Source organism: Pholis gunnellus (assembly GCF_910591455.1).
Source record: "Pholis gunnellus genome assembly, chromosome: 24".
In the NCBI taxonomy this organism is placed as follows: domain Eukaryota; kingdom Metazoa; phylum Chordata; class Actinopteri; order Perciformes; family Pholidae; genus Pholis; species Pholis gunnellus.
The window spans coordinates 7,116,263-7,143,700 of NC_136551.1; the positions used below are offsets into that span (position 1 = coordinate 7,116,263).

Here is a 27,438-nt window from a genome sequence, read left to right on the forward strand (position 1 = left end):
ACCCAGGAGACCGCCGTTTGTGTCCCATATGAAACCAAAAGTCAACGTTATACTTATTTTATTGTACTTAATTTATTATACTTTTGTCACCTAACTTACGTACTTATTTCAACCAAAACCAAGATCCTATCCTCAACTTAACCAAATAGTTGTGTTGCCTAAACTTAAAGTTGTTTTGTTTCAAACAAACAATGTTTGATTTTGACTTTCCCACCATGATCGGTGCAGTCTGGCCCATCGAAAGCATTATAATGGCAGTGATAACCTCTGATATTCAATTGGAGATAACATTCAACATGTGGTAGGGGTTGTGTTGGTCGCGTAAGGTCCAGGCTTTGAGTTGTAGATCCACATTCTCTGTAATACTGGACCATCTCTATGGAAATGTGACCTTACTCGTGTTTGCTTGGCCAACACAAGTTGAACTCTTCAGTTTATTATTCAGCCTTAGCCTTCCGTCTCTGAGGCCTTTCCAAAACACATTACGGATCCGTGACATTTTTGGTATTAGCTGCCAAACACCTGTAAAAGTAGCGTGTGAAAAAGTTGTTGCTGTTTTTGATCCTGCAGTGTTTCCTGTAATGGATGTGCTCCTCTCCTCCAGCTACTCTAAACACTTGTCTCATGTAGTGTCAGATGCATATTCAAAAGGCACTTTTTGGTATTTTTTTCAAGAGTGCCTGCGTGCCAAGTTCATCACAGCCCAGAGTATGGATTTGAGAGGGGGGGGGGGGGGTGAAAAGAGAGGAGAGGTAAGCCAGAGAGAGACAGAGGAGGAGGAGGAGGAGACAAGGAGACATCCCAGCCCATTTATCTGACAGCCATTTACCACAGCGAGCCAATGTGCCAACAGCTCTCTGCCTGCTTCATGGTAGACTGGCCGCCCCTCCCCCTGCCTCCCCCCCGCCTCCCCTCCTCTGTCCAAAGTTGGATAGGCACACTCTGTGTCTGTACTTAGCATTAGGCTGAGAGTGAGGAGCACACCACAGCCTGCAGGCTGGCTGAGAGGACCCGAGCCATGGCTCTGCTGCTGGACAGCTCTGGCACCGCGGCAGCCTACTGCTGCCTGATCCGCCGCAGGTGCAAGAGGAGGAGGAAGAAACGCTCCGAGCGCAAAGGTATTCCTCCGTGCTGTACCTGCTGCTCTGCTCTGTTTGAGACCGGAGTGTGGTAGCGAGTGTGGTAGCAGCTGCTGTTAGGAGGGTCGTGTTAGTTCTGTGTCGTTTGGTCGTCGTCATGGAAGGAGCTGCTTGTTGTCCTGGACTTTCTGTTGAGATGTCCTGATGCTCTTCATGAATGTGCTGCTTAGAACAGACATTTCACTTTTTTTTATCTCATTGCTCATCTCACTGGTTACTGGGTATCTTTCTGTGGTTGATTTTTTTATTTCAGCTCTGTAGGAATCAACTTTATCATGGAAATAGCACAAGATAATACATGGCGAGTGTAAATTATGCTCGTGGTGACGAACGTGTTTTAATCCACACTTCATGTACTTGAGGTCTGAAGAGTAAACATTGAAACAGAAAGGGAAATCTCATGAAGAGGTCCAAGTGCATTGATTTTAGAGCCAGATGGATTCTGTATTTTTGAGACGGTATCAATAATTTAAAGTTAAAATGAAGATAAAATGAACACATAGGGTAATCATTATTAATACAGACCCCCTTCAGAAAAGAACTTAAGTTTCTCTGCCCCAGTTTCTTCGGGCTGAGATGTGGATTCACAGTAAACGTGGACTTCTTACAATCTGCACTGAATTTAAAGTTGTGTAAAAAGAACAAAAGTCATGCAATCTGCATTTCAGTCTTTGCGGAAGCTGTTTATATGTCACAGTAATATTCAGTAATAAATAGTTAGCAACACCACCAAGTTTCTACTGAAAGCATGTTTGTGCAAAATGATCACAAAGTGATGAGTGTTGGCATGATTCTGTTGTGTCAGCCCCCTGAGACTAAACTAAAAAGGATCAGTTGTGAACACTTCCTGGGATGAAGGCACCTTAAAAGGTCTGGTCCTGGAAACTGCAGTGCACCCTGGGACTTTGTTTTGGCCTGGGCCTGACATGCTTTAAAGTGCTAGAGACGGCTCAGTCAGGTGGAGTAGATGTGTGAGTTCAAAATGTCTCATAAGTAGTTACGTAACTCTTAAAACACAATGATCAAATGTTATATCTGTAATAATAATACATCATTTGAACATCCTGCTGAATGAGCGTCTGGAGAATATTCTCCTCTCCGTCTGCAGACACCTGAAGCCGGCAGGTATCTGGAGGGATGATGTCACCGTCAACCCACAGTTCTGATTCGTCAGCTGTTGACTCTAAACATTACCGCACATGTATCCAGTTATAGATGAAGTGAAGTTATCAGTTATCCAGTCGTTTTTCCCTCTGCGGCATCTATAAATGTTACATCGTCACCACCTACTGGACAGAAAAATGCTAAGGTGATATACAAATGATGATAAACTGTATTTAAATAAGAGGCACAGGTATAAATACAGCATCTCCGATATAAATCACTTTGCATTTATTGGAAAATTTGCATTTTATTTACTGGTCTTAAAATGACAATATTGTTTGTTGCAGTTATTTCTAGGACAATATGTCGCCAGAGGCCTTTCCAGCTGATATTGATCGATCAGAGAAATGCTCTTGGTCCTGATTGGTGCTGATGTTGCAGATCAACTGGCGACGTTCCTAATAAGAATTATTAATTCATTAGAATGCTGACATCCTAGAAGGGACCAACTCCTCGGTAAAGAGATGATTGAAGTATCTTGAGAGTAATTATCTTCCAGTTTTTATGATTTAAAAAGCCACTCAAACATCTGTAAACAACGTTTTTAAAGGGAAACGTAAAGAAACAGGTTTTTATTTCTCTGTAGGATTATTTCCATAAAGTTGTCAGACACTTCTAATAACAATATGAACCTGTCAGCAGCAACAACGAGCACCGTTAGTGAAGATTACCGACATGATGACATTACGTGAACAGAATCATCCGGTTGTTCACAATGTAGCATTATCAGGGATCAGCGACGAGACTCCCAGTCCTATATTTTCATTCTATATCAGCTGATAATGGTTAATGAATGTGTTAAAGTAAGGTCAAATAAATCCACATTGACTTGGTATTATATGGGACACTACCAGTGGTCTCCTGGGTGAAAGTCGGTCTGGCTACATGGACTTTCTCGCTCTTTACTGTCCAATGAAGATGTGGATGGGTTTACATCTAGCGCTCCTACAGACACTACAGGGGCACTGACCAAGCGTTGGTATTTGAGGTGTTGCAGCTGAGACTTTTGCTTATTAATAATTAGAACAGCAGCACTTTATTTTCTTAAAGAACTAGTTAAAGATACTGTAAATCTTTTCCCGCCTCCTTCTGACTCGCTGCATCACGACGGGCTCATTACTGCCCTCAGAAATATAAAAGGTATTATACTGTAAAGTCAGTGCTGGATAGTAACTAAGTACATTTACTGAAGTACTTTGCTAAACTTTACGTATTTGTACTTGATTTGAGTATTTTGTTTAAATATCATGCTTCTACTTCTCTTTTTCACTTTCTTCATTTATTTAAGAGCTTTAATGACTAATTACTTTAAAAAATATTATTTGTGCATATAAATAACACATGAGGTGCTCATAAAACATGAAAAATTGTCATAAATCAAACTACCCAACAATTTATAGAAGTACAGCTGAAACGATTAATCAATAAGTCAATTGACAGACAATTAGTTGACAACTATTTGAAACGTTTCAGTCATTTTAATGCTAAACATTTCATGGTTTCTGATTCACAAAATGGATGTAATTCAGAGAAGAAGTCAGCAGATAAATCCATAATGACAATAATCATTATTCAATAGTTCCCTATGAGCTCCAGCTCAACCAGCTAACAGTCAAATCCTTCTTTTAAATGAATGCATGAGTAATAATAATCTCATGATAACAAGTCACGGGAATACTTTTACTTTAATACTTTTAGTACATTTACATATTTTTACTGAAATAACATTTTCAATGAAGGACTTTTAATACTAGATACTAGAAAATAACAGATATTTTAACTTTTTAGTCCTTTTTTCTTAAATAAAGGATATGAATACCTCTTCCACCACTGTTTATATATACTAATATGAATAATATTTGTCTTACTGACAGTTTCTTCTTTCTGGATGAGTCTCATTTGCTCACAGCCAGTGTTGATATCCTCTAACTGTGCCAGACATTTGTCAAATGAATCATTAAGATGAAAATGCACTTTGCAGCAGCATTAACTTCATGGCTCAGTGAATGTCAGACGTGTGAGTGTTTAGTCTTGGTTGTAGCTGGAACATGTGCTGGAACAGACCAGCACCACAGCGCTGCTCGGCTCTGGACTGTCCTGCTTCATTTGCTCTGTGCATGATTGCAAACGACTGCTAATATTTTCACTAACTGCAAAAGTCAAGTGCACTTAATCCTCACATTAATTCAAATTCCAGCTATCGGCCACAAAAAGCCAAAGCAGCAGGTGTATATCTTTTGATCCCACTTGGGAATATTCAATTTAGCCTAACTGTTATTCATGGAGAGTGTGGTAAACAGTATTAATGTGTAAAAAAAAAAAGAGGAATGGAGCCATTGTACATACTTTGCATGCGGGGCGAGTAAGAAGCCCATCCTCTCCGTGTCCCTGCTAAGCGGGGTGTTGTGAGATGAACTGAAGTGTGAGTTTAATCTACTGGGAGCAAAAGTGAATTTCAGACGAGGTATAAGCCGATGTGCTCTGTGAGGCGTGTACGCCACGCTGCCGCTAAGGGATGTGTCTGTCGGCCCAAAACCGCAGCCGCAGATCTCTGTCTAGCAAACAGCCGGCGCTCTGTGATGTAGAGGAGTTGATACAGACCCCCACCCCCCCCTCCACCCTCCACCCTGGAGCCGGGGTTGGCCTGAAGCTCTGCTGATAACTCCGACTCTCCTCAGGGCTCAGGGTTGTGAGCTCCACTGAGGCCCCCCCCCCCCCCCTGTCCGTCAGACAGGTAGAGAAGGAGGCAGCACACAGCATGAAGGGCAGACTCATGCATCACTTTTGCTAATATTGACTTTTAATTTAAGCCAGATTCAACGCAAGATTTGTATTTAAAATGGTATCAGAAAATCATCCCGTGTTGCATGTTCCTGCCATGTGTCAAATCTGCTGCATCCGCAGGATATCATTTATCAAAATGAACAATGAAATACAAAATAGATAGATACATTCTGTTTTCTCTGATGATTCCTGACCTTACTGCTCTTTTACAGTGGTGGAAGAAGTATTTAGATTCTTTGCTTAAAGGTTAACTTCTATATTTTTCTCATGTCTCTGTGTCTAAGTGACTAATGAGAACATGTTTTCAAAGTGGTAGCAATGTAATTATATCGTTAAAAGTCACATGACACAATAACAAATAGAATAGATCGCTTTTATCTAAATTCTTCTTCAAATGTGCTTTAGATTTGTAGCATGTCTTTGGATCAAAAAGCATCAATATCTTTGGTCCATGAATCAGCAGTCCGGACCATGTGTCCTTATTACTGGAAACAGACTCGGTTCATTGAGGTGCTAGCTGTCAAAGTACCTGACGGCTGAGAGCATGGACGGTAACTGGGAAGCATGCAGAGACGTATACCTTTTAGGCATCAGTAGACAGCACCAACCTTCCACCTCCACACGGCTGTCCATCAGCTCCTGGTCTCGCTAATCCTGATGCCGTGGGGTGTGAAATTCAACATCAGCCCTGAGCTTCCCGTCCCCTCACCCTCTACCCCCTTCCCCCCCGCTCAGAGAGATAGCGGAGGGCCCGGCCCGGCCTTGACTGGGGTGAAGAGAACAGTGATAGCCATCTGTTTTGAGCGGCGAGACCAGTGATGCAGAGAGAATAGGGTGGAGGAGGGTCAGTGGGTGCGAGGGGGAACCTGGAATCTCTCATGCCGACCTTTAGAGACCTTGTGAAAAATGAAAAAGTCGAAAATAAGCTCAAGCGAAATCAAAGCCTGTCACCACAGATCAGCTGGTCAGAGGCTGACGTTGTGACTAGGTCAGGAACTCAGTGTTCCGGCTCTAGAACCGTCACATAAGATCTTTCTTTGACGTCGTTTCACCAAAGACTGTGTGGCCTGTACGTCCCGTAGGTTTCTGTAGAGCCCAGATTAAGGGGAGAGGTGGAGCGTGGATGGAGCCGAGGTGGGCCGAATGAAGCCTGGTAGCTGAAACACGGCCACCTAGCTCAAAGCTACCAAGCTAGCTAAGGCTAACAAGCCCGTAAGAAGTGAGGTGATTGTGCTACTATGTGATGCTAGCTGGCTAGCGTTAACCCGAAATCTGACCCTGTCAGCTCCTACACTTTGTGCATTTACATGAACTTTATTCACCAAGAAGAATACACCGGAGTAAAAATACACATTCAATCAACTCCAAGTCACCTATATTTTGTAATGAGTCTAATCTCAATAATCGTTTGTAGTCAGAGTAGTATTGGCCAATCACGTTCGAGCAGGGTTTGGTCGGTTTACGCCACCATTCATATTTATGCAACTAATAAAATGAATAGTAGAGCACAGTGAAAAAATTACTCTGTAAGTAGAAGTCGTGCATTCAAGATGTTACTTAAGTAAAAGTATTAGCATCAAAATATACTTAGAGTACCAAAAGTTAAAGTATACGCATTATGTAGATTGGGCCATTTCATTTATGGTAGACCTAAATCTCTGCGTTATAAATGTCGATGCATTGTGTTTATCACTTTATTTGTTGCAGCTGCTACTTTAAATACTTAAGCATTATTGATTTATAATATTTGGATAAAATCTGAATCTGCAAAGTAGCCTAACTAGTAACTTATGTTGTGAAATGAATGTAGTGAGGTTAAAAGTACAATGTTTCCCTCTGAGATGTACATGACTAGAAGTATAAAGTTCTATAAAATGGAAAAAAGTACTCAAAAAGTACTCAAAAAAGGCTACAAGTACAATACTTGAGTGAATGTACTTAGTTACAGTATAGCCTCTTATCAGATTGATGCATTTAGCTTTAAAAAGTACATTTTCCTCTGGGGGAGCATGAGGACCACCGTAGAGGGTCTGAGGTCTCACTAAATCCTGTGGGAGGAACTGTGCCCCCTGAGGCTAAATGCTCGTCAGACCCAAAGCCGATGGGTTCGGAGATTGTGTTACTGTAGGCCAAGGAAAGCATAAGCTTATTGCTCCAAAAACGAAATGCTGTCTTATTTTTGGTTTCAACAGATGGTGAGTTCTTCTTCTTGTTTCATGGATGTAATTGCTCCTGGACTACCAGAGAAAACAACACTACAGCTCAGAAACTTCTCAATTGAGCAGGAACTCTGGAAAAAGAAAGTAAAATTACCACTGAGGAGATGTTCTCTCATGGGAAAACATTCCTGCTCTACTGGTCCCAGCTGGCCACCACCAGCACAACATTCACAGGCATCTAGTCGGCAGCAATTTTCAGCCCCAGGAGGCCCGAGCTACCTGTGATAGCGTTAAATGAAAATGAGAGTGTGTGCCAGGGGAACAGTGGGGTGGGGGTGGTGGTGTGTGTGTGTGTGGGGGGGGGTAAACTGGCAAAGTTGCACAAAGTAGACAACAGAGAGTTCTGAGGCTCACAGCCAAATATCTCACTGCAACATGTCAACATTCACAGCTACAATCGAACTCTAGAAAGCTCACATACAATAGAACAGCAACATTTTGTAAGTAAGCCACAGTGTAGGTCTGGATTAAGGATGTTTATCCGTCCATGGAGGATGTGCTGCTGGTTTTTGTTCTACAGTTCTGCATATTTCATTATTCAAACATGAACAACTCTTGTATACATATATACACAAAGGGACCCAGGTCGGCCATTAGTGGTCTTGTTGAATTACGGTGTATTTTCACCCCGTCAAGTTCAGGTCAGCCTGACAGAGTGGGAAAGAAAATGGAAAACAAAAATGGTGAAAAGCTGTTTTGAAAGAACAGTTAGAGGTTGTGTTTAGAAACGCATCAGTCTCTGGGATTTTGTCAGCTTTCTGGTTTCTTAGCTGTGTATGAAAGTACTTGCAGAAACCCAACTCTCCCTTCTGGAGAATAATTCATTCTATAAATACATGCAAGTTCTAATTGGCTTCTTACATGTGACCATTTGCATGTCGAAGAGGTCAGGCAGGGGAAGTGAGTGCAGTACACAACATGAGAGATAATTACATGTCAAATCAGTTTTAAACTGACCACATAGGTCTGCAGATACACATTTTAATATTTGTGTAATTCAGACTCACACATTGAAGAGTGTACCTTGACCTTGAACTCAATACGTGAGCTTTATTCCCTAAAGGACTCCTGTGGTTGTTGGCCCTGAGGCTTCACTTACAATGCGCTACCCAAGCATCCCCATTCCCCCCCCCCCCCCCCCCCCCCCCCCCCCCGCAGTATGGAAGGAGATAATCCACTTAATTGCTTTACCTTCAGGAAGGCTGGCACTTCTCCTTGGCCACCAGTGGAGAGGGCACTAAAGCAGTCTGAATAGTTTGCTGTCAGCAGCACAAATGTGAGGGGGGGGGGGGCTGTGTGTTGGTCTGCATGGAAGCCCTGTTGGTTAAGTGAGTTGCATTAGCGTGTGGAATTGATGCAGCATTGACCCTGCCCTCCAGCTACTGACTGGGCCACACAGCAAATTAAAGCCGTCATAAAGATTTCACAGAGTCCCTGTGAAAATGTTCCAGGGATGGCTGGAGCCATGCGAGTGTCCTTGGGAAGCAGTGAGGGGTTTCTTTCCTGTAGTCCAGCAGCGATGGTTCAACACCCCAACGTTTCTCTGACATACGTACAAGACATGTGAAGTGAACATCTTGCTCATCATGTTGTTGATCACAAGTGCACAAGACTTATTGACAGTCTTTGGAACAGAAGCTAAAGGAGAGTATGGTCCCTCCATTCCTACCCTTTAGACTGAAATGAAAGTAAAATAGTGTGACAATAAACTCCCTTACTATATTGTTTTCCCAATTATGTTGTTGTGTGTCGCTGCCTGCCTTACGTTCAGAGACAATATGAGGGTTTACACCCCCCCAGCCCTCCGGCCATGTTCCTTTCTGTCCTTGTGTGATTGAATATGATGGGTTTGCCGTTACATTAGGCAGATTCTGTTATGACTTTCTTGTAACCTGCTGCAAATGTCACATTTCCATCCAACTCCAGGAGCCTGTGAAAAGTGAAGTCAATTTAAAAAGGCAAACTTCCAGAGAGTTGCAGGTTAATAAGCTTTCTGTTTGGACCTGCCAAGCTGAAAAGGTCAGGCAACGAGATCGTTGAGTCGAGCAGACTTTACTCAAATGTCTTCATTTTGTGATCGTCTTGTTCAAAGTCAAAATGTCACATTGAATTACATTTACTCTTTGGTACAATACCCAACTATTATTTGATTCATGGCGGTTACATTTTTGAATGTTAGCTCTATCCAGTGTCTTCAACCCAATTCTTTTAGAGGCACAACAACTATTCCCCACCTGATGTGACTGCATGATACAGCCAGAACCTTCCCTCCAGTGTCTCCTCTCTGTCTCCTCTCATCCACCAACTCATCACCTGTCCCTGGCCTATCAATGTGTCACACCCCGGCCCGTCAGGGTCCAATTTCTGCGAGTCTCAAAATGTCATTTCATGGGGAGAAAATGGAGTTTGTATGTGAGAAAAGCAGTGTGTTGCCGGCAATGTTTTTTTTTTGTCTCTGCATCACATGTTTGAGGCCACCGGTTTCCCCTCCCCGCTGTCTGCATCTCCTCAGGGTCGATCCATCTGCATTAGGCCACTAAAGGAGTCCTCTGACAGCTGTTTGCAGTTGTTTTCCCTCTCGGGCTATGATTGTAACTCCCCTCAAGCACCAGAAAAAGGCTCCCAAATCCATTTATCACTGTCGGCTCAGTCGCTAGTTACCACTGATGGCTGGTGTCCAAATTCTGTGTTCTTGTTGATGGGGTTTGCCGAGGGCTGCACGAGACGCTGACATATCGGCTAATGCTGCCGAGCTGGTGTTTCTGACATGTCTAGAATGTATGGAGTATTATTTATATTTCTTCCCCACAGCAGTGAGCCACAAAGCCGTGACTGAAGGTAGAGCCGTTGCCTATTAGCAGTGGATCATCTACCAAAGATCCTGTCAGTTTTCAGATCGATTTCTTTTTCCGAGCAGTTATTAGTTTCCATTTATTTAGGTGAATCATGAAAATCCACTTCTAACATAATGGGGTAGAGAGTGGCTCTGGCTAATTTGCAAATTCGCCCGTTTCGAAAATGCTCCGATGCCCAAAATCAAAAGTTGCGAAACGCAAAATTCAAATAATATCTATTGCCTCTCAACATGTTGACGGCTGAGCCGGCTGCCTCACAGCGAACAGTGCAAACAACGCTAGCAATCAATTGGAATTGATTAAATGGAAGTGTATTAATTGAACACCGATGGGACAAGATGAACGGATCGGTTAGCTAGTGACACATGTTGTTGTTGTTCCTGTGTAGCGTAAATGAGCTGATAAATGATATCATATCGGATCCATGCACAGACTTGTCTATCGCTGATAACCTTTCCAGCATTTTAGGCTGTATTGGAGGCGTTTCCGATACTAGTATCTGTATGGGAAGAACTTTAGGATAGACGTAATGTTACGTAGAACTTAACATGTCTGTCCCGGCCGATGGCTCCAGCCTCCCCTCAACCGTAACAGGATGATAAACGGATGTATTTTCACCACATCTATGTTTGCTCCTCACTTGGTTTTTACTTCAAGGAACACGGACGGGTTATTGATTGAAGTTTATTCTCTATTATGGTGTATTGTCTCCTGCGCCTGTTCCCAGCCTTGTTTAAATGTACACAGCATCGGCCTTCTCTCCGTGTAAATGTGTTTAGCTGTTGTGGTTAGTGTGCTGTGATGCATGATCTGAGGCGGCAGTGTGTCGGAGCGTGGCAGTAGGCAGAGTAAATCATTTATTATTTATTTTGTCCCGCTTGTCTGATAAACTTATTCTCCACGCGACATGGATGGTAGGCCACGGATTCCTTTAATATACATGCCACTTTCCATTCCTGCTGGCTGTTTATCCTCCACAATCTTCCTTGTTTTTCCAATTTGTTGATGTATTACTGCAGAACATATAATGTTTCATACACTCTGCATTTGAAAAGTTAGGAATCTCCTGCCACCAAAGCTTGTTTGAGTACAGTCAGAAGACCTGGAGCACGATCTCTGAACCCATGAGCAATCAGTCTGACAGCAGATAAGCCTCTGGGGACAAGGGACTATATTTCTCGACTTCCTCTTCCTGCTGCTCTTTGTTCACAGTTCGATTATCTACTTGAGATGCCAGACTGGAGTTGGAGTTGAGAGACGACTGGATTGTTTCACAGCCGGTGTACAAGCTAATTTTAAGCTGTTAAAAGGCTAGATACCAAGACGATAGCCGATGGGTTCCGAGATTGCGTTTGTCAATGTCAAAGAAACTGGAAACTTCGATTCAAACAGGAGCAGTTTCCTGTTTCGGTGTCGAGTGTTTCACAATAAAGCAGCCTAGAACTAATCACAGTTAAAACCTCTTCAATGAAAGAGACTCACTCAACAGTTCAAGTTCAACAGTCTCCTCCCTCACAGGTAACATTGAAGGGACAACCACCCAATGGACGTTTGAATCATTTAATTCTTCTTCCTTTGAGGCCAAAACTATTTCAAAATATAAATAATACATTTGCTGTTATTATTTAAGGAAAGAAGAAGAACGTCATTGTAACAGCCGATTTCGAAACGTTTAAAACAGCAGTGTGTGACGGATCAGATACATAAGATTCTGTAGTAATCCGGTCGCCTTGTATGTGATTCAGACAGTCAATAATGAAGTAAACAAGGTTTCTGAATAAGCACAATACAAAATTCAAACCCTCAAAAGTTCCTGTGACGAGCCTTGCTGATAACTACATTTGTTGACATTTTACTTCCTCTGAGTTCAATTTCTTCTTCCATTATCTTGAGAAAGGCAACCGAAGCCCTGTTCTCCTTCCACCCGCCTCGCACAATAGAGCCAGAAAAGCCTGATAACATTGTCATGTCTAATGTTTGGAGCCACAGAGCTGAGTGGCAGCGGGGCAGGAGGCCATATCTGCCAACAGAGGAGCGATTAAACAGACCAAGTATGAAGCCTTTCCTGTCAATCCCATTGGCTTGGAGTTTTGCTCTGTTCTTCTTCCAGAGGAAAGCTGATTAGCCATTGCATTGGGTCTAATTGAGGTCCTCTCACTTGTAGCTGAATATAGAAAAACATTGTGAACCAAAGCTTTCTATAAATGGATTTCCTGTACGGATACAAAAACAGCGTCACAGGATTTCATGGAATAATCTCAACTCTGACGACTTATTTCAGACATAAATGGTGCAAGACTTAGTTTCTCCACTATGTTGCCAAAGTTACCTCATGGATTTAGTTTGGCAATGGACTGTCTTCTGGCCAATGCGTTCTGCCTCTTTAGCTCTCCACACAGACTGTTTACCTGCTGTCAACCACAGCCTGCTCTAACCTGATTGGTCAACACTACTCAGAACGCCTCCGATGCCAAAGTCTTGTCCCGTTGCCTACATATTCTACATTCACTGTTTATAGAGATGATGGTTACTATAACCATTCACAGAGTATAGCAGGTGGCGTAGAGTAAAGAATGGGAGTTTACCAGATCTGTCCAAACCGGTAGAACACTTAAATCTATGCAGAGAACACTTTATTTTTTATCTTTTCGTCTAAAGGACCTTCATCAGAGCATACTACTGTAAAAATCACAATACAGTGTTAAAATACTTAGTTATGAGTTAAAGTATCAGCATTAAAATATGTTTTTGACCTATACAATTGAATTAACAGCACGTAATCTAACCTTGTTCTCTTCATATTCTATAAATCAGTGGAAAGGTTTTTTTGGTCAATTCATGTTGGACAGATGTTTCGAGTTGTTTCGTGTGCTGCTGTTCTTTGGTCATGTGGTGAAGCCGTGATGTGAACATCAGTCAGGCTGCCGTCCGTCCCCATCCAAGATGAGAAGCCAGGGTTGGTGTAACAGCTGACAACCAGTAGGATCTCTGCGTTCTCGGATCAGAGGAGTGAAACTCCGCCTCCGCCATCTCTGTAAATCGAAGCTAATTATTGCGGGATTTCTGCCGGCCTCCGTTTGTTTATTTATGTCCAGGGACGGCACGCTGAGCGACAGTTTCCTGATTAGACCGGAGGAAGTAACGGCAGCTCGGTGTCTCTTATCAGCCTGAGAGACGAGTACCTCTGTCTGACAGGAGTAGCTTAGGGCAGGGCGGGGGGGGGGGGGGGGCTAGCTGAAGGGGAGAATAAGCTGAGTGACATATGAGCAAGGAGGTGTTGAGGGAACAGGGTTTGGATTGGTTCCAACAAGAAAATGCAGATGACAGATTTGTTATAAAATGCCTAAAAGCTTTGTAAAGACATCTACACTGATGGCTTTCATGCTACGCTGAGTTCTACTTTGTGTCATCAAGCTCGTAAAGAAAGTGAGTAAATTCACAAGCTATAACAATGATACTAATCACAGAGAAATTGAATCAAAGAAAACAGTCACGGTGCATTGTGGGAAATGAAGGTGCCAGGAAGAACAATGTGTTTCTTTTTTTTTTTTTTTAACTGTCCATCATGAGTCAGACTGTGTCATAGGAGTGCAATGCTGTCTCAGTCGAGTACTCTTTTAATCAAACCACTGAATGAAATTAGCAATCTCCCCTCATATTTTATGATTATTCATTTATTTGTATGGCGGCTAATAGATCTCACTACACCTCTGCTAAACTGTGACGAGGTGGATGAAATCAGTCGTCACATGTCATCACATTCTAATCTTTAATTAGCTCACCCTCCAACAAACACACTGTACTACTATGAAACTAGATACCAGTGTCTCCATGATGCCTCAATTTCCTCATAAAGCACTCCCAACTTGTCCAATACCAAAGCGTAAATTAGTATGTTTGTTACGTAGCTTATGTACCGGGTGTGAGTTAAGTACGTGTTGAAAAGTATGGAAAAATAAGTCAATGTTGACTTGGTTTTACATGGAAGACGAATAGCGGCCCCCTGTGTGTTTTAGGGAGGAGGTCATAGTGGATGGATGCGTCAAACTAAAACTGAAAGATGTAACAAACATTCTCAAACGGACCAAAACCACGATTTACTTTGAAAAGACACTGTATTTATGGAGCGAGCGCGATCACGGAAGTTTATTTTGAAAAAGACGCCGTACATGTAACGGGAGGAAACGGACACTCGAGGGTTCCATACTGACCAAGCGTCTGTATTGGATGAGTTTCGAGTGAGAATGTGTTGTCCTATGTGGACACGCTGTTATGTGACACCAACAACCTTTCCCACCTTCAAAGCGTGCACATCAGCTGCTTCATGTTTTCACCTCTCGTTTCCTGGATTTAGCGAAATCAAATCAAAAGCTTTCCTTCTGAAATGTTCAGTGTGTTATAAAGAATGAATAAAAAGCTGTTAGAATATGAGGGTTAGTCAAATGTATCAGTCTCAGAAGGCTGCTCAGGCTTCTCTGGCTGCTGTCTGCTGAATGTTAATGCTTCCAACAAGAACTCTGTTTCACCTGCCAGTCAGTGTTTGTCTTCTCTGCCAAGCTGGTTAGCATTGAGCACATGTCTATTAGTGCATCTGTGTTGTGTGTTTTTTTTGTGAGCCTTCATCACCAAATCCACCTGCATTGTTTGCTTTGTGTGTTTCCTCCAGGCCGAGTGGGAGATCGGCTTCCTCGAACCCAACAGAGGCTGCTCACCATAGAAGGGGGCGAAGTCAAAAGCATGAGTGAGTCAATTTATGCATTTCAAGTCTAACCAAGATGTCAATTTCAGATCTGAGCCAAAAGCATTGACAACAACTTTTTTTCAGCTCCGAGTAAAGATTAAACTTTTATTCTTGTGTTGCGTATGAGACACATGCATATGGGTATTAGGATATACAGAATCCTGGGCTTAAATACCTCTGGTGCATTGTATTACTGTCGGAGTGTCCTTGAAAATGTTCTTTTTGGACAACTCGGGAGGCAGGATCAGAGCTTAATCCCAGGGTCAGGGTGTATCTACTGTGAGATTTCACTCCATTTTGATGACAAATTCTAAGCTTGTCCCCTTGCTCTTAACAAAAAAGCTCCCTTAAGCCCCCTGAGAGACACCTCTGGATTTGAAATGTAGGTCTATTTCAGCCCTAAAACCACCTGACCCATGATAAGCTTCAACAGGATTTTACGGAAAAGATGGCTGTATCAAGATTGTAAGGGACGTTAATATGCAGCGAGCAAAACAAGTTAACACAAAGCTTTACTTTCATCTGACTCCAGTTATGTGCCTGCTTTTGCTTCTGATAAGTTGCCTCTTTATTTACAAAGATGATACGATCAAGCATCAAGCTGAGATGAGATTCTATGTTCAAGAGTGAGCGAGTCTGGCTGTTTGTCGGGGTAGGCTGGAAGGAGTCTGTGCGCTTGAAGACCTGAACCAGATGGACTAAATTGTCTATTGTGATTGGGCCTGCTGATGCTTTTGCCGCGAAGCTGACGGACTCTTTAAACTCTTCTTTATTTGTGTCCACACAGCAGTAATCCGGTCCCTGTTCTGTGTAAGCCAAAGTGAAACCAGTTGGGAGAACGTGTGGATTATGCCTGACAGTGTAGGGAGAGTTGGTCGCAGGCTGATGATGGAAGTGCTCAAGGTTATTCAAGTTTGTTCAAATGATAAACAGCAAATCAAAAAAAAAAATAAGAAGTCAGATGCCAGGTAACGCACTGACCTTACAACTGGACATTTAGACCCCTAGACAGACCTTTCCATTGGATTCACTTCTCAATCTAATGAAGAGAAATTCTGTTTCTGCTTGTGAGTATTTTTGCTTGCTGAGCCGCAGCACTGGCTGTTTCAGTAGAGGAACAATAACAGTATGTTCCCTCTTCCCCAACAGACCTATAATCACCCCCCCCCCCCCCTCTTGTTGCTCAGGGCATTATCTGCCATTGTGTTTCTCATGTTTGAGTTCAGTTCCCCTCTCGCATGCTTGTTATTTACTTTGCCTACAGTCGTCGACTGGCTGTGACTGAACGCCGAACACAACTCTGTACACTTTGATTAAGGAGGAAGTGAAGAACATTTTGTTATTGGAATATATAAAGCTAAACTTATGATGACAGTGGTTAGGGATGGGGTTCTTTTGTATCTTACTGCACTTCAGAGTCCTTTTTTAATCCCTTATCAAATGTGTTCAGGTAGTTTGTTTGGAGGGGAATGAGGACATCTTGGTAGAAAACAATGTTCTGTTTTTTATTTCAGTCAGAATACCTTCACTAATTCTCCTCTGCTTTAAGGGTCTAAGGCATTCGCCACATATTCCGTCACTGGACTGACTTTCATTAACCCTGTCCTCACTCATTTTTCCTGTCGCTGCGAGGGAAAGCGGCGTTTGCTGCTCACTGGGGGGCTGCACAGCTGCAGAAGTAATGACACTAAAGTAAAAACAACACAGTGGAAATATTAGTCGACTTTATCGTTGATTTTTCCCAACGTGATCAGAAGTTGAAATTGTTGTTGCACTGCTACAGGTCACAAAATCGGACAGGTCACAGAATACGATGTAACACCGGCAGTAGGCTGAGGCCAAGTACTCGTCTTTCTAAAATTGTCAAAAATGCCACAAGTTCTTATTTTAACATGATGGAGAAGTGATCAATGTTTAAACAGGGACTTGTTGTTCCACCAAATCCTGCATTTCACAGTTGTTTGGATGGAATGTTCAAATTCAGGAGATCTGACATGTTCAGTCAGTGTTTTTACACGCGACCATACGTTTTTTATGTATAGTGTCAGAAAGAGACTGAAAGAGTCTGTAAATGAAAGATTATTGTTGGCACATAACTCCGTGAAATTACATATTGTAGGTTTTACTTACTAAACCTGCCTGAACTGTGTGTGATAATAAACAAAAGGTTCTATTTTGTATTGATACCCACATGTTTTGTAATGCACAATAGCTGCTGATTGTCTGTCTACAAGGGACATGTTTAATCAATCAAATGCTAAAAGTTAATATCATTTCTCTGGTATTTTTCTTCAGGCTCAGTTGAGGTGCAGAATTATTTTGGGAAAAGTTGACACCCTTGTTTGCACCCCCATCTTTCCCCACAACCCTTCTAAGCCTGCAATTTATAGGATTGTTTTCTGTCCTGAGCACCGAAAGGAGTAACCTATCGAGCTTTTGCTGGAGGATGTTATAAATGGAAATTTACATTAAGTTCCATCAGCTTTGTTAACAGGGCCTGGTGATATGTGTTCCCAAAACACAGAACATCGTCCTGAGGAAGACGTTTAAAAATACATTTTGTTCTGTAATTTGCTAAATTTGAGTACTGCAACAAATAGCTTATACTAAAGTTTTGCTTCTCATGGTAATCAAGGTTAGACTTTGGTCAGTCGAGTATTACAGTTTTATTGCTCAAACCTAATTAAATCTAAATTTTCCCCTTGAGTTGTAAACAGAATAGTCCTGATTGTGTGTAACATTTTCGCTGTCATAAATTAATGAATGTGTTTGAAAGTACCAACATAATTGACCTACTTGACACCACATAAGTATTGATTAAGGAACACACATCACTTGTTCAGTTGCAAAGAGAGGTAAAGGAATCTCTAAATTTTACATTTACAAGATCCTGCAACGAAGGCATTGTAAGTTACTCTTTCTGGGCACCGCAGGTTCATGCAGCACAGATGTTAAGGAAAATCGGAACTTGGACAACCTCTTCTCCAAAGAGGGGGTTGCAGCTGAGGCTGCTCAACTCCCCAATGGGAGTGCTGGGGGTGGGAGGAAGCGTCCCTTAGAGGAGGGCAATAATGGGCATGCACATTCCAAGTACAGGCCCAAGAAGCGTAAGAAAGTCCCTGGGCCCATTCTGCCTAAGAATGCCCTAATGCAGCTGAATGAGATCAAGCCAGGGCTGCAGTACAAACTGCTCTCTCAGACTGGGCCCGTCCATGCACCCATCTTTGTGATGACTGTGGAGGTCAACGCGCAGCTCTTCGAGGGTTCTGGTCCTACCAAGAAGAAGGCAAAGCTGAATGCAGCAGAGAAGGCCTTGCGCTCCTTCGTCCAGTTCCCCAATGCGTCCGAAGCCCACATGGCCATGGGCCGGACTCTGTTTGTTCACACGGACTTCACTTCGGACCAGGCTGACTTTCCAGACATGCTCTTTAATGCCTTTGAGACCTCCACTCCTGCAGATGACCCGTTTTACCTCGCATCCAACAGTAATGGTTCCTTCAGCTCATTGGGAATAGAGTACCCGTTGCTACCCTCCCCTGTCCCAAACCTGGTCCAGGCCCCCTTACCTCTAGTCCCCTCCCCCTTCATCTCCCCTACAAGCGGCAAGAATCCAGTCATGATCCTCAATGAGTTACGGCCGGGCCTAAAGTATGACTTTGTGTCAGAGAGCGGGGAGAGCCATGCCAAGAACTTTGTAATGTCAGTGTCAGTCGATGCTCAGATTTTCCAGGGTTCTGGGCGGAACAAGAAGCTGGCCAAGGCCCGGGCTGCCCAGGCTGCTCTGTCTGCTCTGTTTAACATGCAGCTGGATCAGGCTCCGTCAAGTCAGCCGATACCCAGAGAAGGACTGCAGCTTCACCTGCCACAGGTAAGCATGGACGAAGGTAAATGACCCCGTTACTTTCTTCCTTACTCTACCGTTTCCGTCTTGTGTTGTTCAAAGATAGGGTCAAAGTAAGGAAGTGCACAGAGTTGATGATAGCATTGCAGGTGTGTGACTAAAGGTATGATCACATGGGACTTCTTAAAGAATGGCACCAGAGCCTTTGTTCCCTTCCTTTTCAATTGTTCTGTGCTACTCATAATTATTCTCTCTGCTCTGCATCCCTTGGGTGCTACGAGTTGAAAATATGCAACGCAAAGCCCATTATCTGATGACATAAGCAATTTTTTTGAAGTTTGGTTCCAGCATAATATGAATAGTAAACAGAGACTGATGAATGTTAGTGTAGTCAAACCCACATTATCAATCAATTTTATAAGAGGAGGCCAAGATATTGATTTCTGCGTTCCTAGGGCCGGATGCGTTAGCTTGAACATAAGATCATCTGCTAAGTCTGTAACTTCACCAGATGTTTGGTTATTAACCAGAACCAAGCAAACTGCCCATACACACAGATCTCCATTCTTACTGTTGGACTGGAGTCATGTGATGGTGTGTGGTAATAATACACAAATGATGCATAATACTAGAAGAAGAAAAAGTGCACTTGTGTTCTACAACATCTCCGTTTGTTTGAAAATGTGACTTTTGTTTCATTAAGATAAACTGTGACATTATGTCTGAATTATTTTTCATGCTTTTAGCTTATAGAAAGTCCTCTTTACTGATAGATGTTATTTATTATTTATTTACATTTATATATATGTATATATATGTGTGTGTGTGTGACAATAGGCACCTATGAAGATAAGCTTTTTGAGAAAGGTCACAGCCAGAAATTGGCAGTGGCCTGTTTGATTATAGCTGCAAACACTTCCTCGTAACATCTGTCGTCTAAACGGAAAGCTCGTCTACTTTGTCACTGTTCACGTTCAACCTGACAAAGTCTGATTGAAGAGCTTCAGGAGAGACAAGTTCAATACACCAGGAATCTATTTACACGTGAACTAATCCCTGCCTGTAATCCCTGCACACTGATAACAAAGCTGCTATCTTAATTACCATCACCCTCTGAGTGCTATTCAAACACTGCTGTTCATTATACCAGCCTTTCCAAGTCGCTCTGCTTTACTTCCAGAGCAGCCGGTGGAGCGGAGGATTTGACTGTTTTAAGCTGCTCAGAACCCTGACTGTCATTCACACCAGTGCAGCGTTCCTAATTGAAATATTCAATAATAGTTTCAGTGCAGATAAGAAGCAGCTTTCACTTTATTTTCATCACACGTGGGCATTGTTGTTTTCTCATATTCGTATTACACACGAGAGTCGGTCGGCCCACGTCGTTCATTTTGTTCAAAAGACTTTATTTTCTGAAATCATTTTCACGTATTTGTTTGCGTTGCCATCTCAGGTGCTGGCAGACGCCGTCTCTCACCTCGTCGTCGACAAGTTCAGCGAGCTGACGGACAACTTCACGTCGCCACACTCCAGACGGAAAGTATTGTCAGGTGTCGTCATGACAACAGGTGATTTTTTTTCTTTTTTTTTTCGTCAGTCAAACGGTTGCTTCTGAAAATGTTCAACTCTCATCCACCAAGAGGTTACAAGCTCTGTGCTCGAAGCTGCAGCCCTGAATGTTAAGGGGGCTGGACAGACAGCTGAGCGTTTCTATTGAGTCTAGTGATTAAGAGAAGTTTACTCCTGTTCTGCACTAAATGTTTCTCCACTCTCTTTGCATCAGCAGGGACCTGATTCAGCTGCATTACCTTATCCTTGAGCTGTGATTGGGATGCATTTGCGTTTTATGTCAAATATAATCTAGCTAACACGACTCTGACCTGAGCTTTTGTTTCCCATTAAGTCAGTCTCCAGTTTCTCTAGTCTAAACCTTCGTTCGAGTCCTTCACGGAAATCTGAAGAAAGGTTCTGCTTTTTGTTTCAGAGGCAAAGTTTTGCCACACTTCCCGGTTAGCTTCTGTCCAATTAGCATTTGGTTTCAGAGCAACATGCCGTAGTTGGTTCCTTTTGATTTCTCAAAAGAAAAACGTGAGCGATTGAGTATTCTGTCCATCTTCAAGTGGTTATCTTCTGCTTTGCTGGATGGTAAAATGTGATCATCAATGTTGATTTAGAATGGCTCCCATGAGCTGTAAGGTGGATTAATAACTGTTCAGGGGCACATGCTCATTGGTGTTTCCCCCGCTGGCCCACCTGTCTGTTCCAGCTTGACCCATAGGTGTTGCGCTGCGATGATGTCATGCAAATAAAAGTCATTTTCTAGGATTGTATATCAAATATAAAACCTCCATGGATTAAAAATGCATAATAAAAAGAGTGGCGATTTGACCTTGCTTGCAGTTGCAGTAGGTGTCCTGTTTTACAGATGTCTCTTTTATAATAGAGGTCTACGGGGAATGCTATTTGATCCGCGGGGCATTTTTTCATTACAGTACCACCGTTGGCCACAGGGACAAATTGACAGCAAGTCTGATTGACAGCGCTGTATCCACCTCCACCACCGTATCTTTAGAGCCCCGGGAGAATTCCCGATGGCCTGGCCAGCTGATTGGCCCAGCGAACTGTAGCCCATCAGCCCCTTGAAATCCTGTTCGTGCTTTTTAGAAGAGCTGCTCAAAGATTTATATAACTTTAACCTTGTTAAGTTTAGAAAAACAGGGGTTGACATTAAAGGTCTTTAATGTTCTTTGGGTTGATCTCAGATTTTTGGGTTTCTGCACAGCTATTTGTGTATGATTACATCAGATCAATGTCCCACTTTAGACTCCTCTGTCCCCGTGCTTTCTTGTACAGGTGCAGATGTGAAGGAGGCACAGGTCATCTGCGTGTCCACAGGAACAAAGTGCATCAATGGTGAATACATGAGTGACAGAGGTTTGGCCCTCAATGACTGCCATGCTGAGATTGTGGCTCGCCGCTCGCTCATCAGGTACCTGTACTCCCAGCTGGAGCATTTCCTCAGGTGAGAGCTGGTGTCTGAATCCTGTGACCTATGTAAATGTTGTTTTTGTATTTCTACTACTCCACTCTTTACTAAAGACCTGACTATTCTCCGTGATAAGGGAGAATAACATTCGTAGTCAATCTGTCAATTTAAACACCCAAATGTCTGAAATCCAATAAAATAAATTCTTATCATGCAACACAGTTTTTTGTCCTCCTGCATGTCAAACACTAACCAAAGTTGAGTGAGTCATTCTGACATACAGTTTAAAGGATACCTGCCAGCCAATTTGGAAGCTTTACAAAGCATTGTGTATGGTATAATGTCACTTGATTTCCCATTTGTGTCTCCAGTAACCACGAAGAGGAGCAGCAGACATCCGTCTTTACCAGGTGTGACAACAGACAAGGCTTCAGACTGAAGGAAAATGTCCAGTTCCACCTGTACATCAGCACCTCCCCCTGTGGAGACGCCCGCATCTTCTCTCCCCATGAAGCTGGAATGGAGGGTGAGCGGATGAAGAACAAGAGAAAGGCTGGACTTGTTTAGTATGGGAGCGTGTCGATGTTTCCAGGGTCCTATGATATTCCTATGATTCAATATGATGTAACGCACTTAAAGTAAACTCTGCAAACGGTTTTGTTTTGTCAAGGATTCAGTTTCCCAGTGTCTATGTTCATATCTATGCTGGTTCCCATTATGTGCTATATAGAGCTGGGAACCATGATCTTCTCCTTAACCTAAATACAATTGTTGCCTAAACCTAAGTGATGCCAAGGGGTCCTGACCAAGCGTCCGTATGTGACGAGTTGGAAATGAGAACGGGTTGGGGTAACATAGGATCTTGGCAACCAAAGACCCATTGAGGAAACATATGTAGAACTGGGGAACATAGAACCCTTTGTCGTGTTCACATTATGTGCTATATAACTCTGGGGAACTTAGGACCTTGGAGCATAGAACCTTGGGAATATATGACCATGGGAACTAAGGATCCTTGGAACATAGGACCCTGAAAACATAGGACATTGGGAACTTAGGACCCTGGGAACATAGCACACTGGGGACATATAACATTAGGAATGTAGGACATTGGTAAAATAGGACCGTGGGAACATAGAACCCTTGGAACATAGGACCTTAGGAACATAGGGACCTTGTAGAACTGAGCAACATGGGATCCTGGGTACATAGGACCCTTTCTCATGCAATATAAACCTGGGGACATAGGCCCTTGGGAACATAGAAATGGTCCCTTCATGATATGCCCTGATGAAGATTTAAGACTTAAAAAACATGTGAGAGTTCCTCAGATTAGAAAGAAGATATCTCTTAAATAAGAACATTTTGCTTGAGAATGTATTGCTTACCATAAGATTCTTCAAGTGTGTGTAATTGTTCTTCTCCCTGTCTCAGACCACGGGGATAGACACCCGAACAGAAAAGCCCGTGGGCAGCTCCGCACTAAAATTGAGTCTGGTGAAGGAACCATCCCAGTACGCTCCACTAACACCATTCAGACATGGGACGGGGTTCTTCAGGGTGAGAGGCTGCTCACCATGTCCTGCAGTGACAAGATAGCCAGGTTTGTGTTGTTCCACTTCCTGTCCACACACACACACAATGTCTGCGTACAGAAGTGAGAGCGCGTTGGCAGAGCCGCCGCTTTAGTGCTCCATCAGCGTCGCCACAGGATATGTTCAGGCACAGGATTGAGTGTAGGTCACCTGTGCTTTGGTAGCGCTCAAAGCCAACATTACAATCACTGTGTTTATGCATGTGCAGTGAAAGAAAATAGACTTAAAGCATAAAAATACCATGTACGGCATGTTTACGAGCGTGCAGTGCAAGCCTATACTATATTGGGTCAAAGAGCTGCTGACAGTTGTCCGGCAAAAAAGGATAGAAACAGGCAGACAGATACACACACACACACACACACTTGACCAAACCTAACTATATCTGCCACAATGTAGCTATAGAGAGCTGAAGTCATGGCGCTCACCTCTGTTCCACTGTATTCTGTCTATCATTGAGTTTTCTTTCATCACTCTTTCTGAAAGAGGGTCGCTGTCCATATTCTAACACAAGTCAGCTCAACTACAGCAGTTGCTGTCAGAAGTTTAAAGCGTTGTGATTTTGTGAAATTGAAATGTACCAGAGCACCAGCACGGATACGTACGTTATCTTGTTTCCTTCCATACTAATTCTGTTTAAAAGAAATGTGTTAAAACAAAACACACAATATGAGCATACGATATAGAGTGTGAGTAGGTGAATCAACAGTACCTGTCATAGTACATACTGTAGTTGTCCTAGTAAACACAGCCCTACAGACCCACTTGAGGTGTTTTTCAGCAGGCCATTAGGAATCCTGATGATTATGTGCATGTGGAGAGAGGACGAATTGTCTGGACGTCATGCTGCAATCACTCCATTTCTGTGTCTTCTGTCAGCTGCGGTTCTCAGGTGTCATTAGGCCACTGGAGCTTTGATTAGGCTGCTTGATGCATCTCCAGGAGGCCTCAGCGCTCCTCTGAGCTGGAATGAGATCTGTGTTTTCATCAGATATAGCTGAAAGAACCGTGTTGATTTTTGTATGTTTTCGTTGTTTAACCACCTTCGTCTCTTTGTCTCTGTGGTTCATAAAAAGAAGACGAGAACTGACAAACTGAATGGCTATTTGCCTAAATGAGTAAATGTGTCCGTTCTGTCCCCCTTCAGGTGGAATGTAGTTGGATTCCAAGGCTCTCTGATGAGCTACTTCACTGAGGCCATCTACTTCTCCAGCATCATTCTGGGCAGCCTGTACCATGCTGACCACCTCTCCAGAGCCATGTACCAGAGGATTACTGAGATCGAGGACCTGCCACAGTCCTTCAGCTTGAACAAACCACTGCTCAGTGGTGAGAAACAGACTGCCCTTTTACTAAGGACTGATTTCCACTGATTGGTTTTCCACACTGCATTTTGCAGGTCCTTCGGAAGTCTGAAAAGGAGGGTTCTCACCGGTCAAGGGTTTTATGCAATCTCAGGGAAGTTTGAGGGTAGTAGTTTAGGCAGAGACGGTTGTATGAACTCTGAGAAAGTCAGGAAATTCACCAATCACCAATTAAAAAATGATTATTGTTCAAGACCATTAATACACCAGAAGAGTTTTAATAGATAAGGCCTCAAACTTACTGCTTACTCTCCTACCTGATTGTGTTTTACGAAATGGATTTAGCCTTCCATTCTTGTTAATGTCCACTGTGAACTGCCTACAGGAATAAGCAATGCAGAGGCTCGTCAGCCAGGAAAAGCGCCCAACTTCAGTGTGAACTGGACGGTGGGAGACCCAGGCTTAGAGGTGATCAACGCCACCACCGGGAAAGACGATCTGGGTCGACCCTCCAGGCTCTGTAAACACGCTCTCTACAGCCGCTGGATGCGCCTGCACTGCAAGGTAACACTGCTGACACTCAGCATTCTGTACTTGTCTTCAATGCACAGTAAAGCTACAGTCCTCGTATAGGGAGGAGGTCGGAGTGGGTGGATGGGTCCAACAAACACAGGACTTTCACTCAGTAGACGGCTCTATTTGAACCTAAACCACATCTTTTCCTGAACATAACTTCAGGTTCTTCTGTTTCAATTCTCAACATTAACGTTCACATTCACAGAATGGAAGGTGATGTTTGGCCCGTCTGAAGCATTAAATTGGTAGTGATAACTTAACCTGATGGTTTGTTACACAGAACCATCTGAGAAGCGGTCGTTGTAAAGTGTCAATGAAACTCTTACCATCAAGAAAAGTGCCGTTCTTCGCTCTTCTTTCCATAAAATACTCTCCAGATCTCTAATAACTGATGCTGTTGCAGCATCTTTGATAACCTCTTTACAAGCCGCCATTGTTGTTCGAACGAATAGTCGGACACACACCTATCAGAAGAAATTCTTCTTCTCAATATGAAAAAGAAATTAGGGCCACTGGAAACAAAACCTCTTCAGTACTGATAAGAAGACTACGATTACTACTACTACTACTATAACTGTGTGGTTTAAGGTTTAAGCCTGGTATCACATAGTTTCATCAGGTTCCCTGATGCCATCAGAATCCCGAACACTGGTGAAGACGACTAGTTAGGCAAAAGTTGGTACAGAAATTATACTGCAAGTCTTATTTAAATAACAATAGTTTTGGCCGATGTCGTAGAATATTTCTATGTTAATCGGGAGAAGAGAGTGTTTCTAAACCATTTCATGATACTGATATATATTTTTTACCATTACACCGAGCATCCTCTTTGAAGGCACTCGGTACTTTTACAGCTAAGACAATGTTGTTTCTTCTGTCCATGACCCGTAGCTGTCCTCCACCCTGCGGATCAAAACAGTGAGGCCCAGCAGCTACCACGATGCCAAGCAGGCAGCGGTGGAGTACCACAGCGCCAAGCAGGCGCTCTTCAGAGCCTTCCACAAAGCCGCACTGGGCGCCTGGGTGAAGAAACCTATAGAGCAGGACCAGTTTGCACCCACCACCTGAGCTAGTGCGATGGGTCTTTGACAGAAAACATGTCTGCTCGCTTTATTTTCTGGGTCAGTTTCCCTGGTGGAATCATTTCCCTCTGGATTGCCATGGACTGGACTGTGTTTCACTGGGAGGAAAGAGGCACCACATCCAGATGTCAGAATCCATGGATTTAACATTCCACCTTCATCTTTATAGCCTCGTGCTACTTCCTCTCAGCCAGCACTACACATTCAAAAAGATTATTATTCAGTCAGTTATGCAACTTTATACACAGGACAAATGTAAAAAGAGACTTTGGGAATGGAAACTTGTAAACAGCATTGTTAGTTTTAATGGCACTTGTTTATATAAGAATAGTGATGTATTCATTTTGCATGTGTGTTTACGCCAAATTCATAGGAAGTCTCCAGTAAAAGGTTTGTTATCAAGTATCAGTGTTGTAATAATTTCAGAATGTCCACTTGCAGTTTGTGAAAGTGTTCTCTCTGCTTTGTTGCACTTCTTTGAGGTCACAAAGAGGTTTTCTTTGCTGAGGATATGCGCACTGAGATGACTTTAGAATGGCTTTAGAAGACAGTCATCCACAGCTCCACCCTCCGTTTCAAAGACAGCTTTACTCTGATGTAAATGAAATGGACTCGCAGTCCTGCCACATTAGGTCGGCATGTATGGTGGATTATACTGTAAATGTGTCGGTCCAGACTGTAAATAACATAGGTGGAGTGTCTATGGTGTCAAACTCAAACTTTCTGAAGAGATGTTTTAATAAATGCTGCGCTGCTCACTCACCAGAAAATCCAAAATTTGGTCAAAGGTGAGGAAGCCTGGGTGCACCTGATGAGAGGCAAGCGACAACCACAATTACTGACTGTGATAGGCTGACACATCTGTCAATCAAAGAACTACAACCAAAAACATTGTTCTGTTAAAGCTAGGCCGTTGTCCTTCTGCATTCTTGTCTTCCCGTTTGCCCCCTATTCCCCATTTAGTCCAGAACAAGCTTACTGTATCAATATCAATATGATATATGATATATCAACACAATGAGATATATATATATTTATATATATATATATATTTGTGTTATTTCTTCTTTTAAATGTTACTTGTTCTGTTACAGTGATAGTAATGATAATTGTTGATGTCACCATGAAGATGGTTCAAAGTGAAATTGGCCC

The 27,438-nt window shown here is 42.8% G+C and overlaps 1 protein-coding gene across 1 annotated transcript; it reads left to right on the forward strand.

Moving 5' to 3' along the window:
- Positions 1-1,018: 1,018 nt before the first annotated feature.
- On the forward strand, positions 1,019-26,272 carry adarb1a (adenosine deaminase RNA specific B1a; the record flags this gene model as incomplete). Its single annotated transcript, XM_079185365.1, has 10 exons — positions 1,019-1,118; positions 14,828-14,902; positions 17,836-18,770; positions 20,197-20,311; positions 21,597-21,765; positions 22,101-22,255; positions 23,164-23,332; positions 24,472-24,653; positions 25,014-25,192; positions 26,096-26,272. The coding sequence occupies 10 exons, from the start codon at positions 1,019-1,021 to the stop codon at positions 26,270-26,272; spliced, it is 2,256 nt and encodes a 751-aa protein (XP_079041491.1).
- Between the last annotated feature and the right edge of the window lie 1,166 nt (positions 26,273-27,438).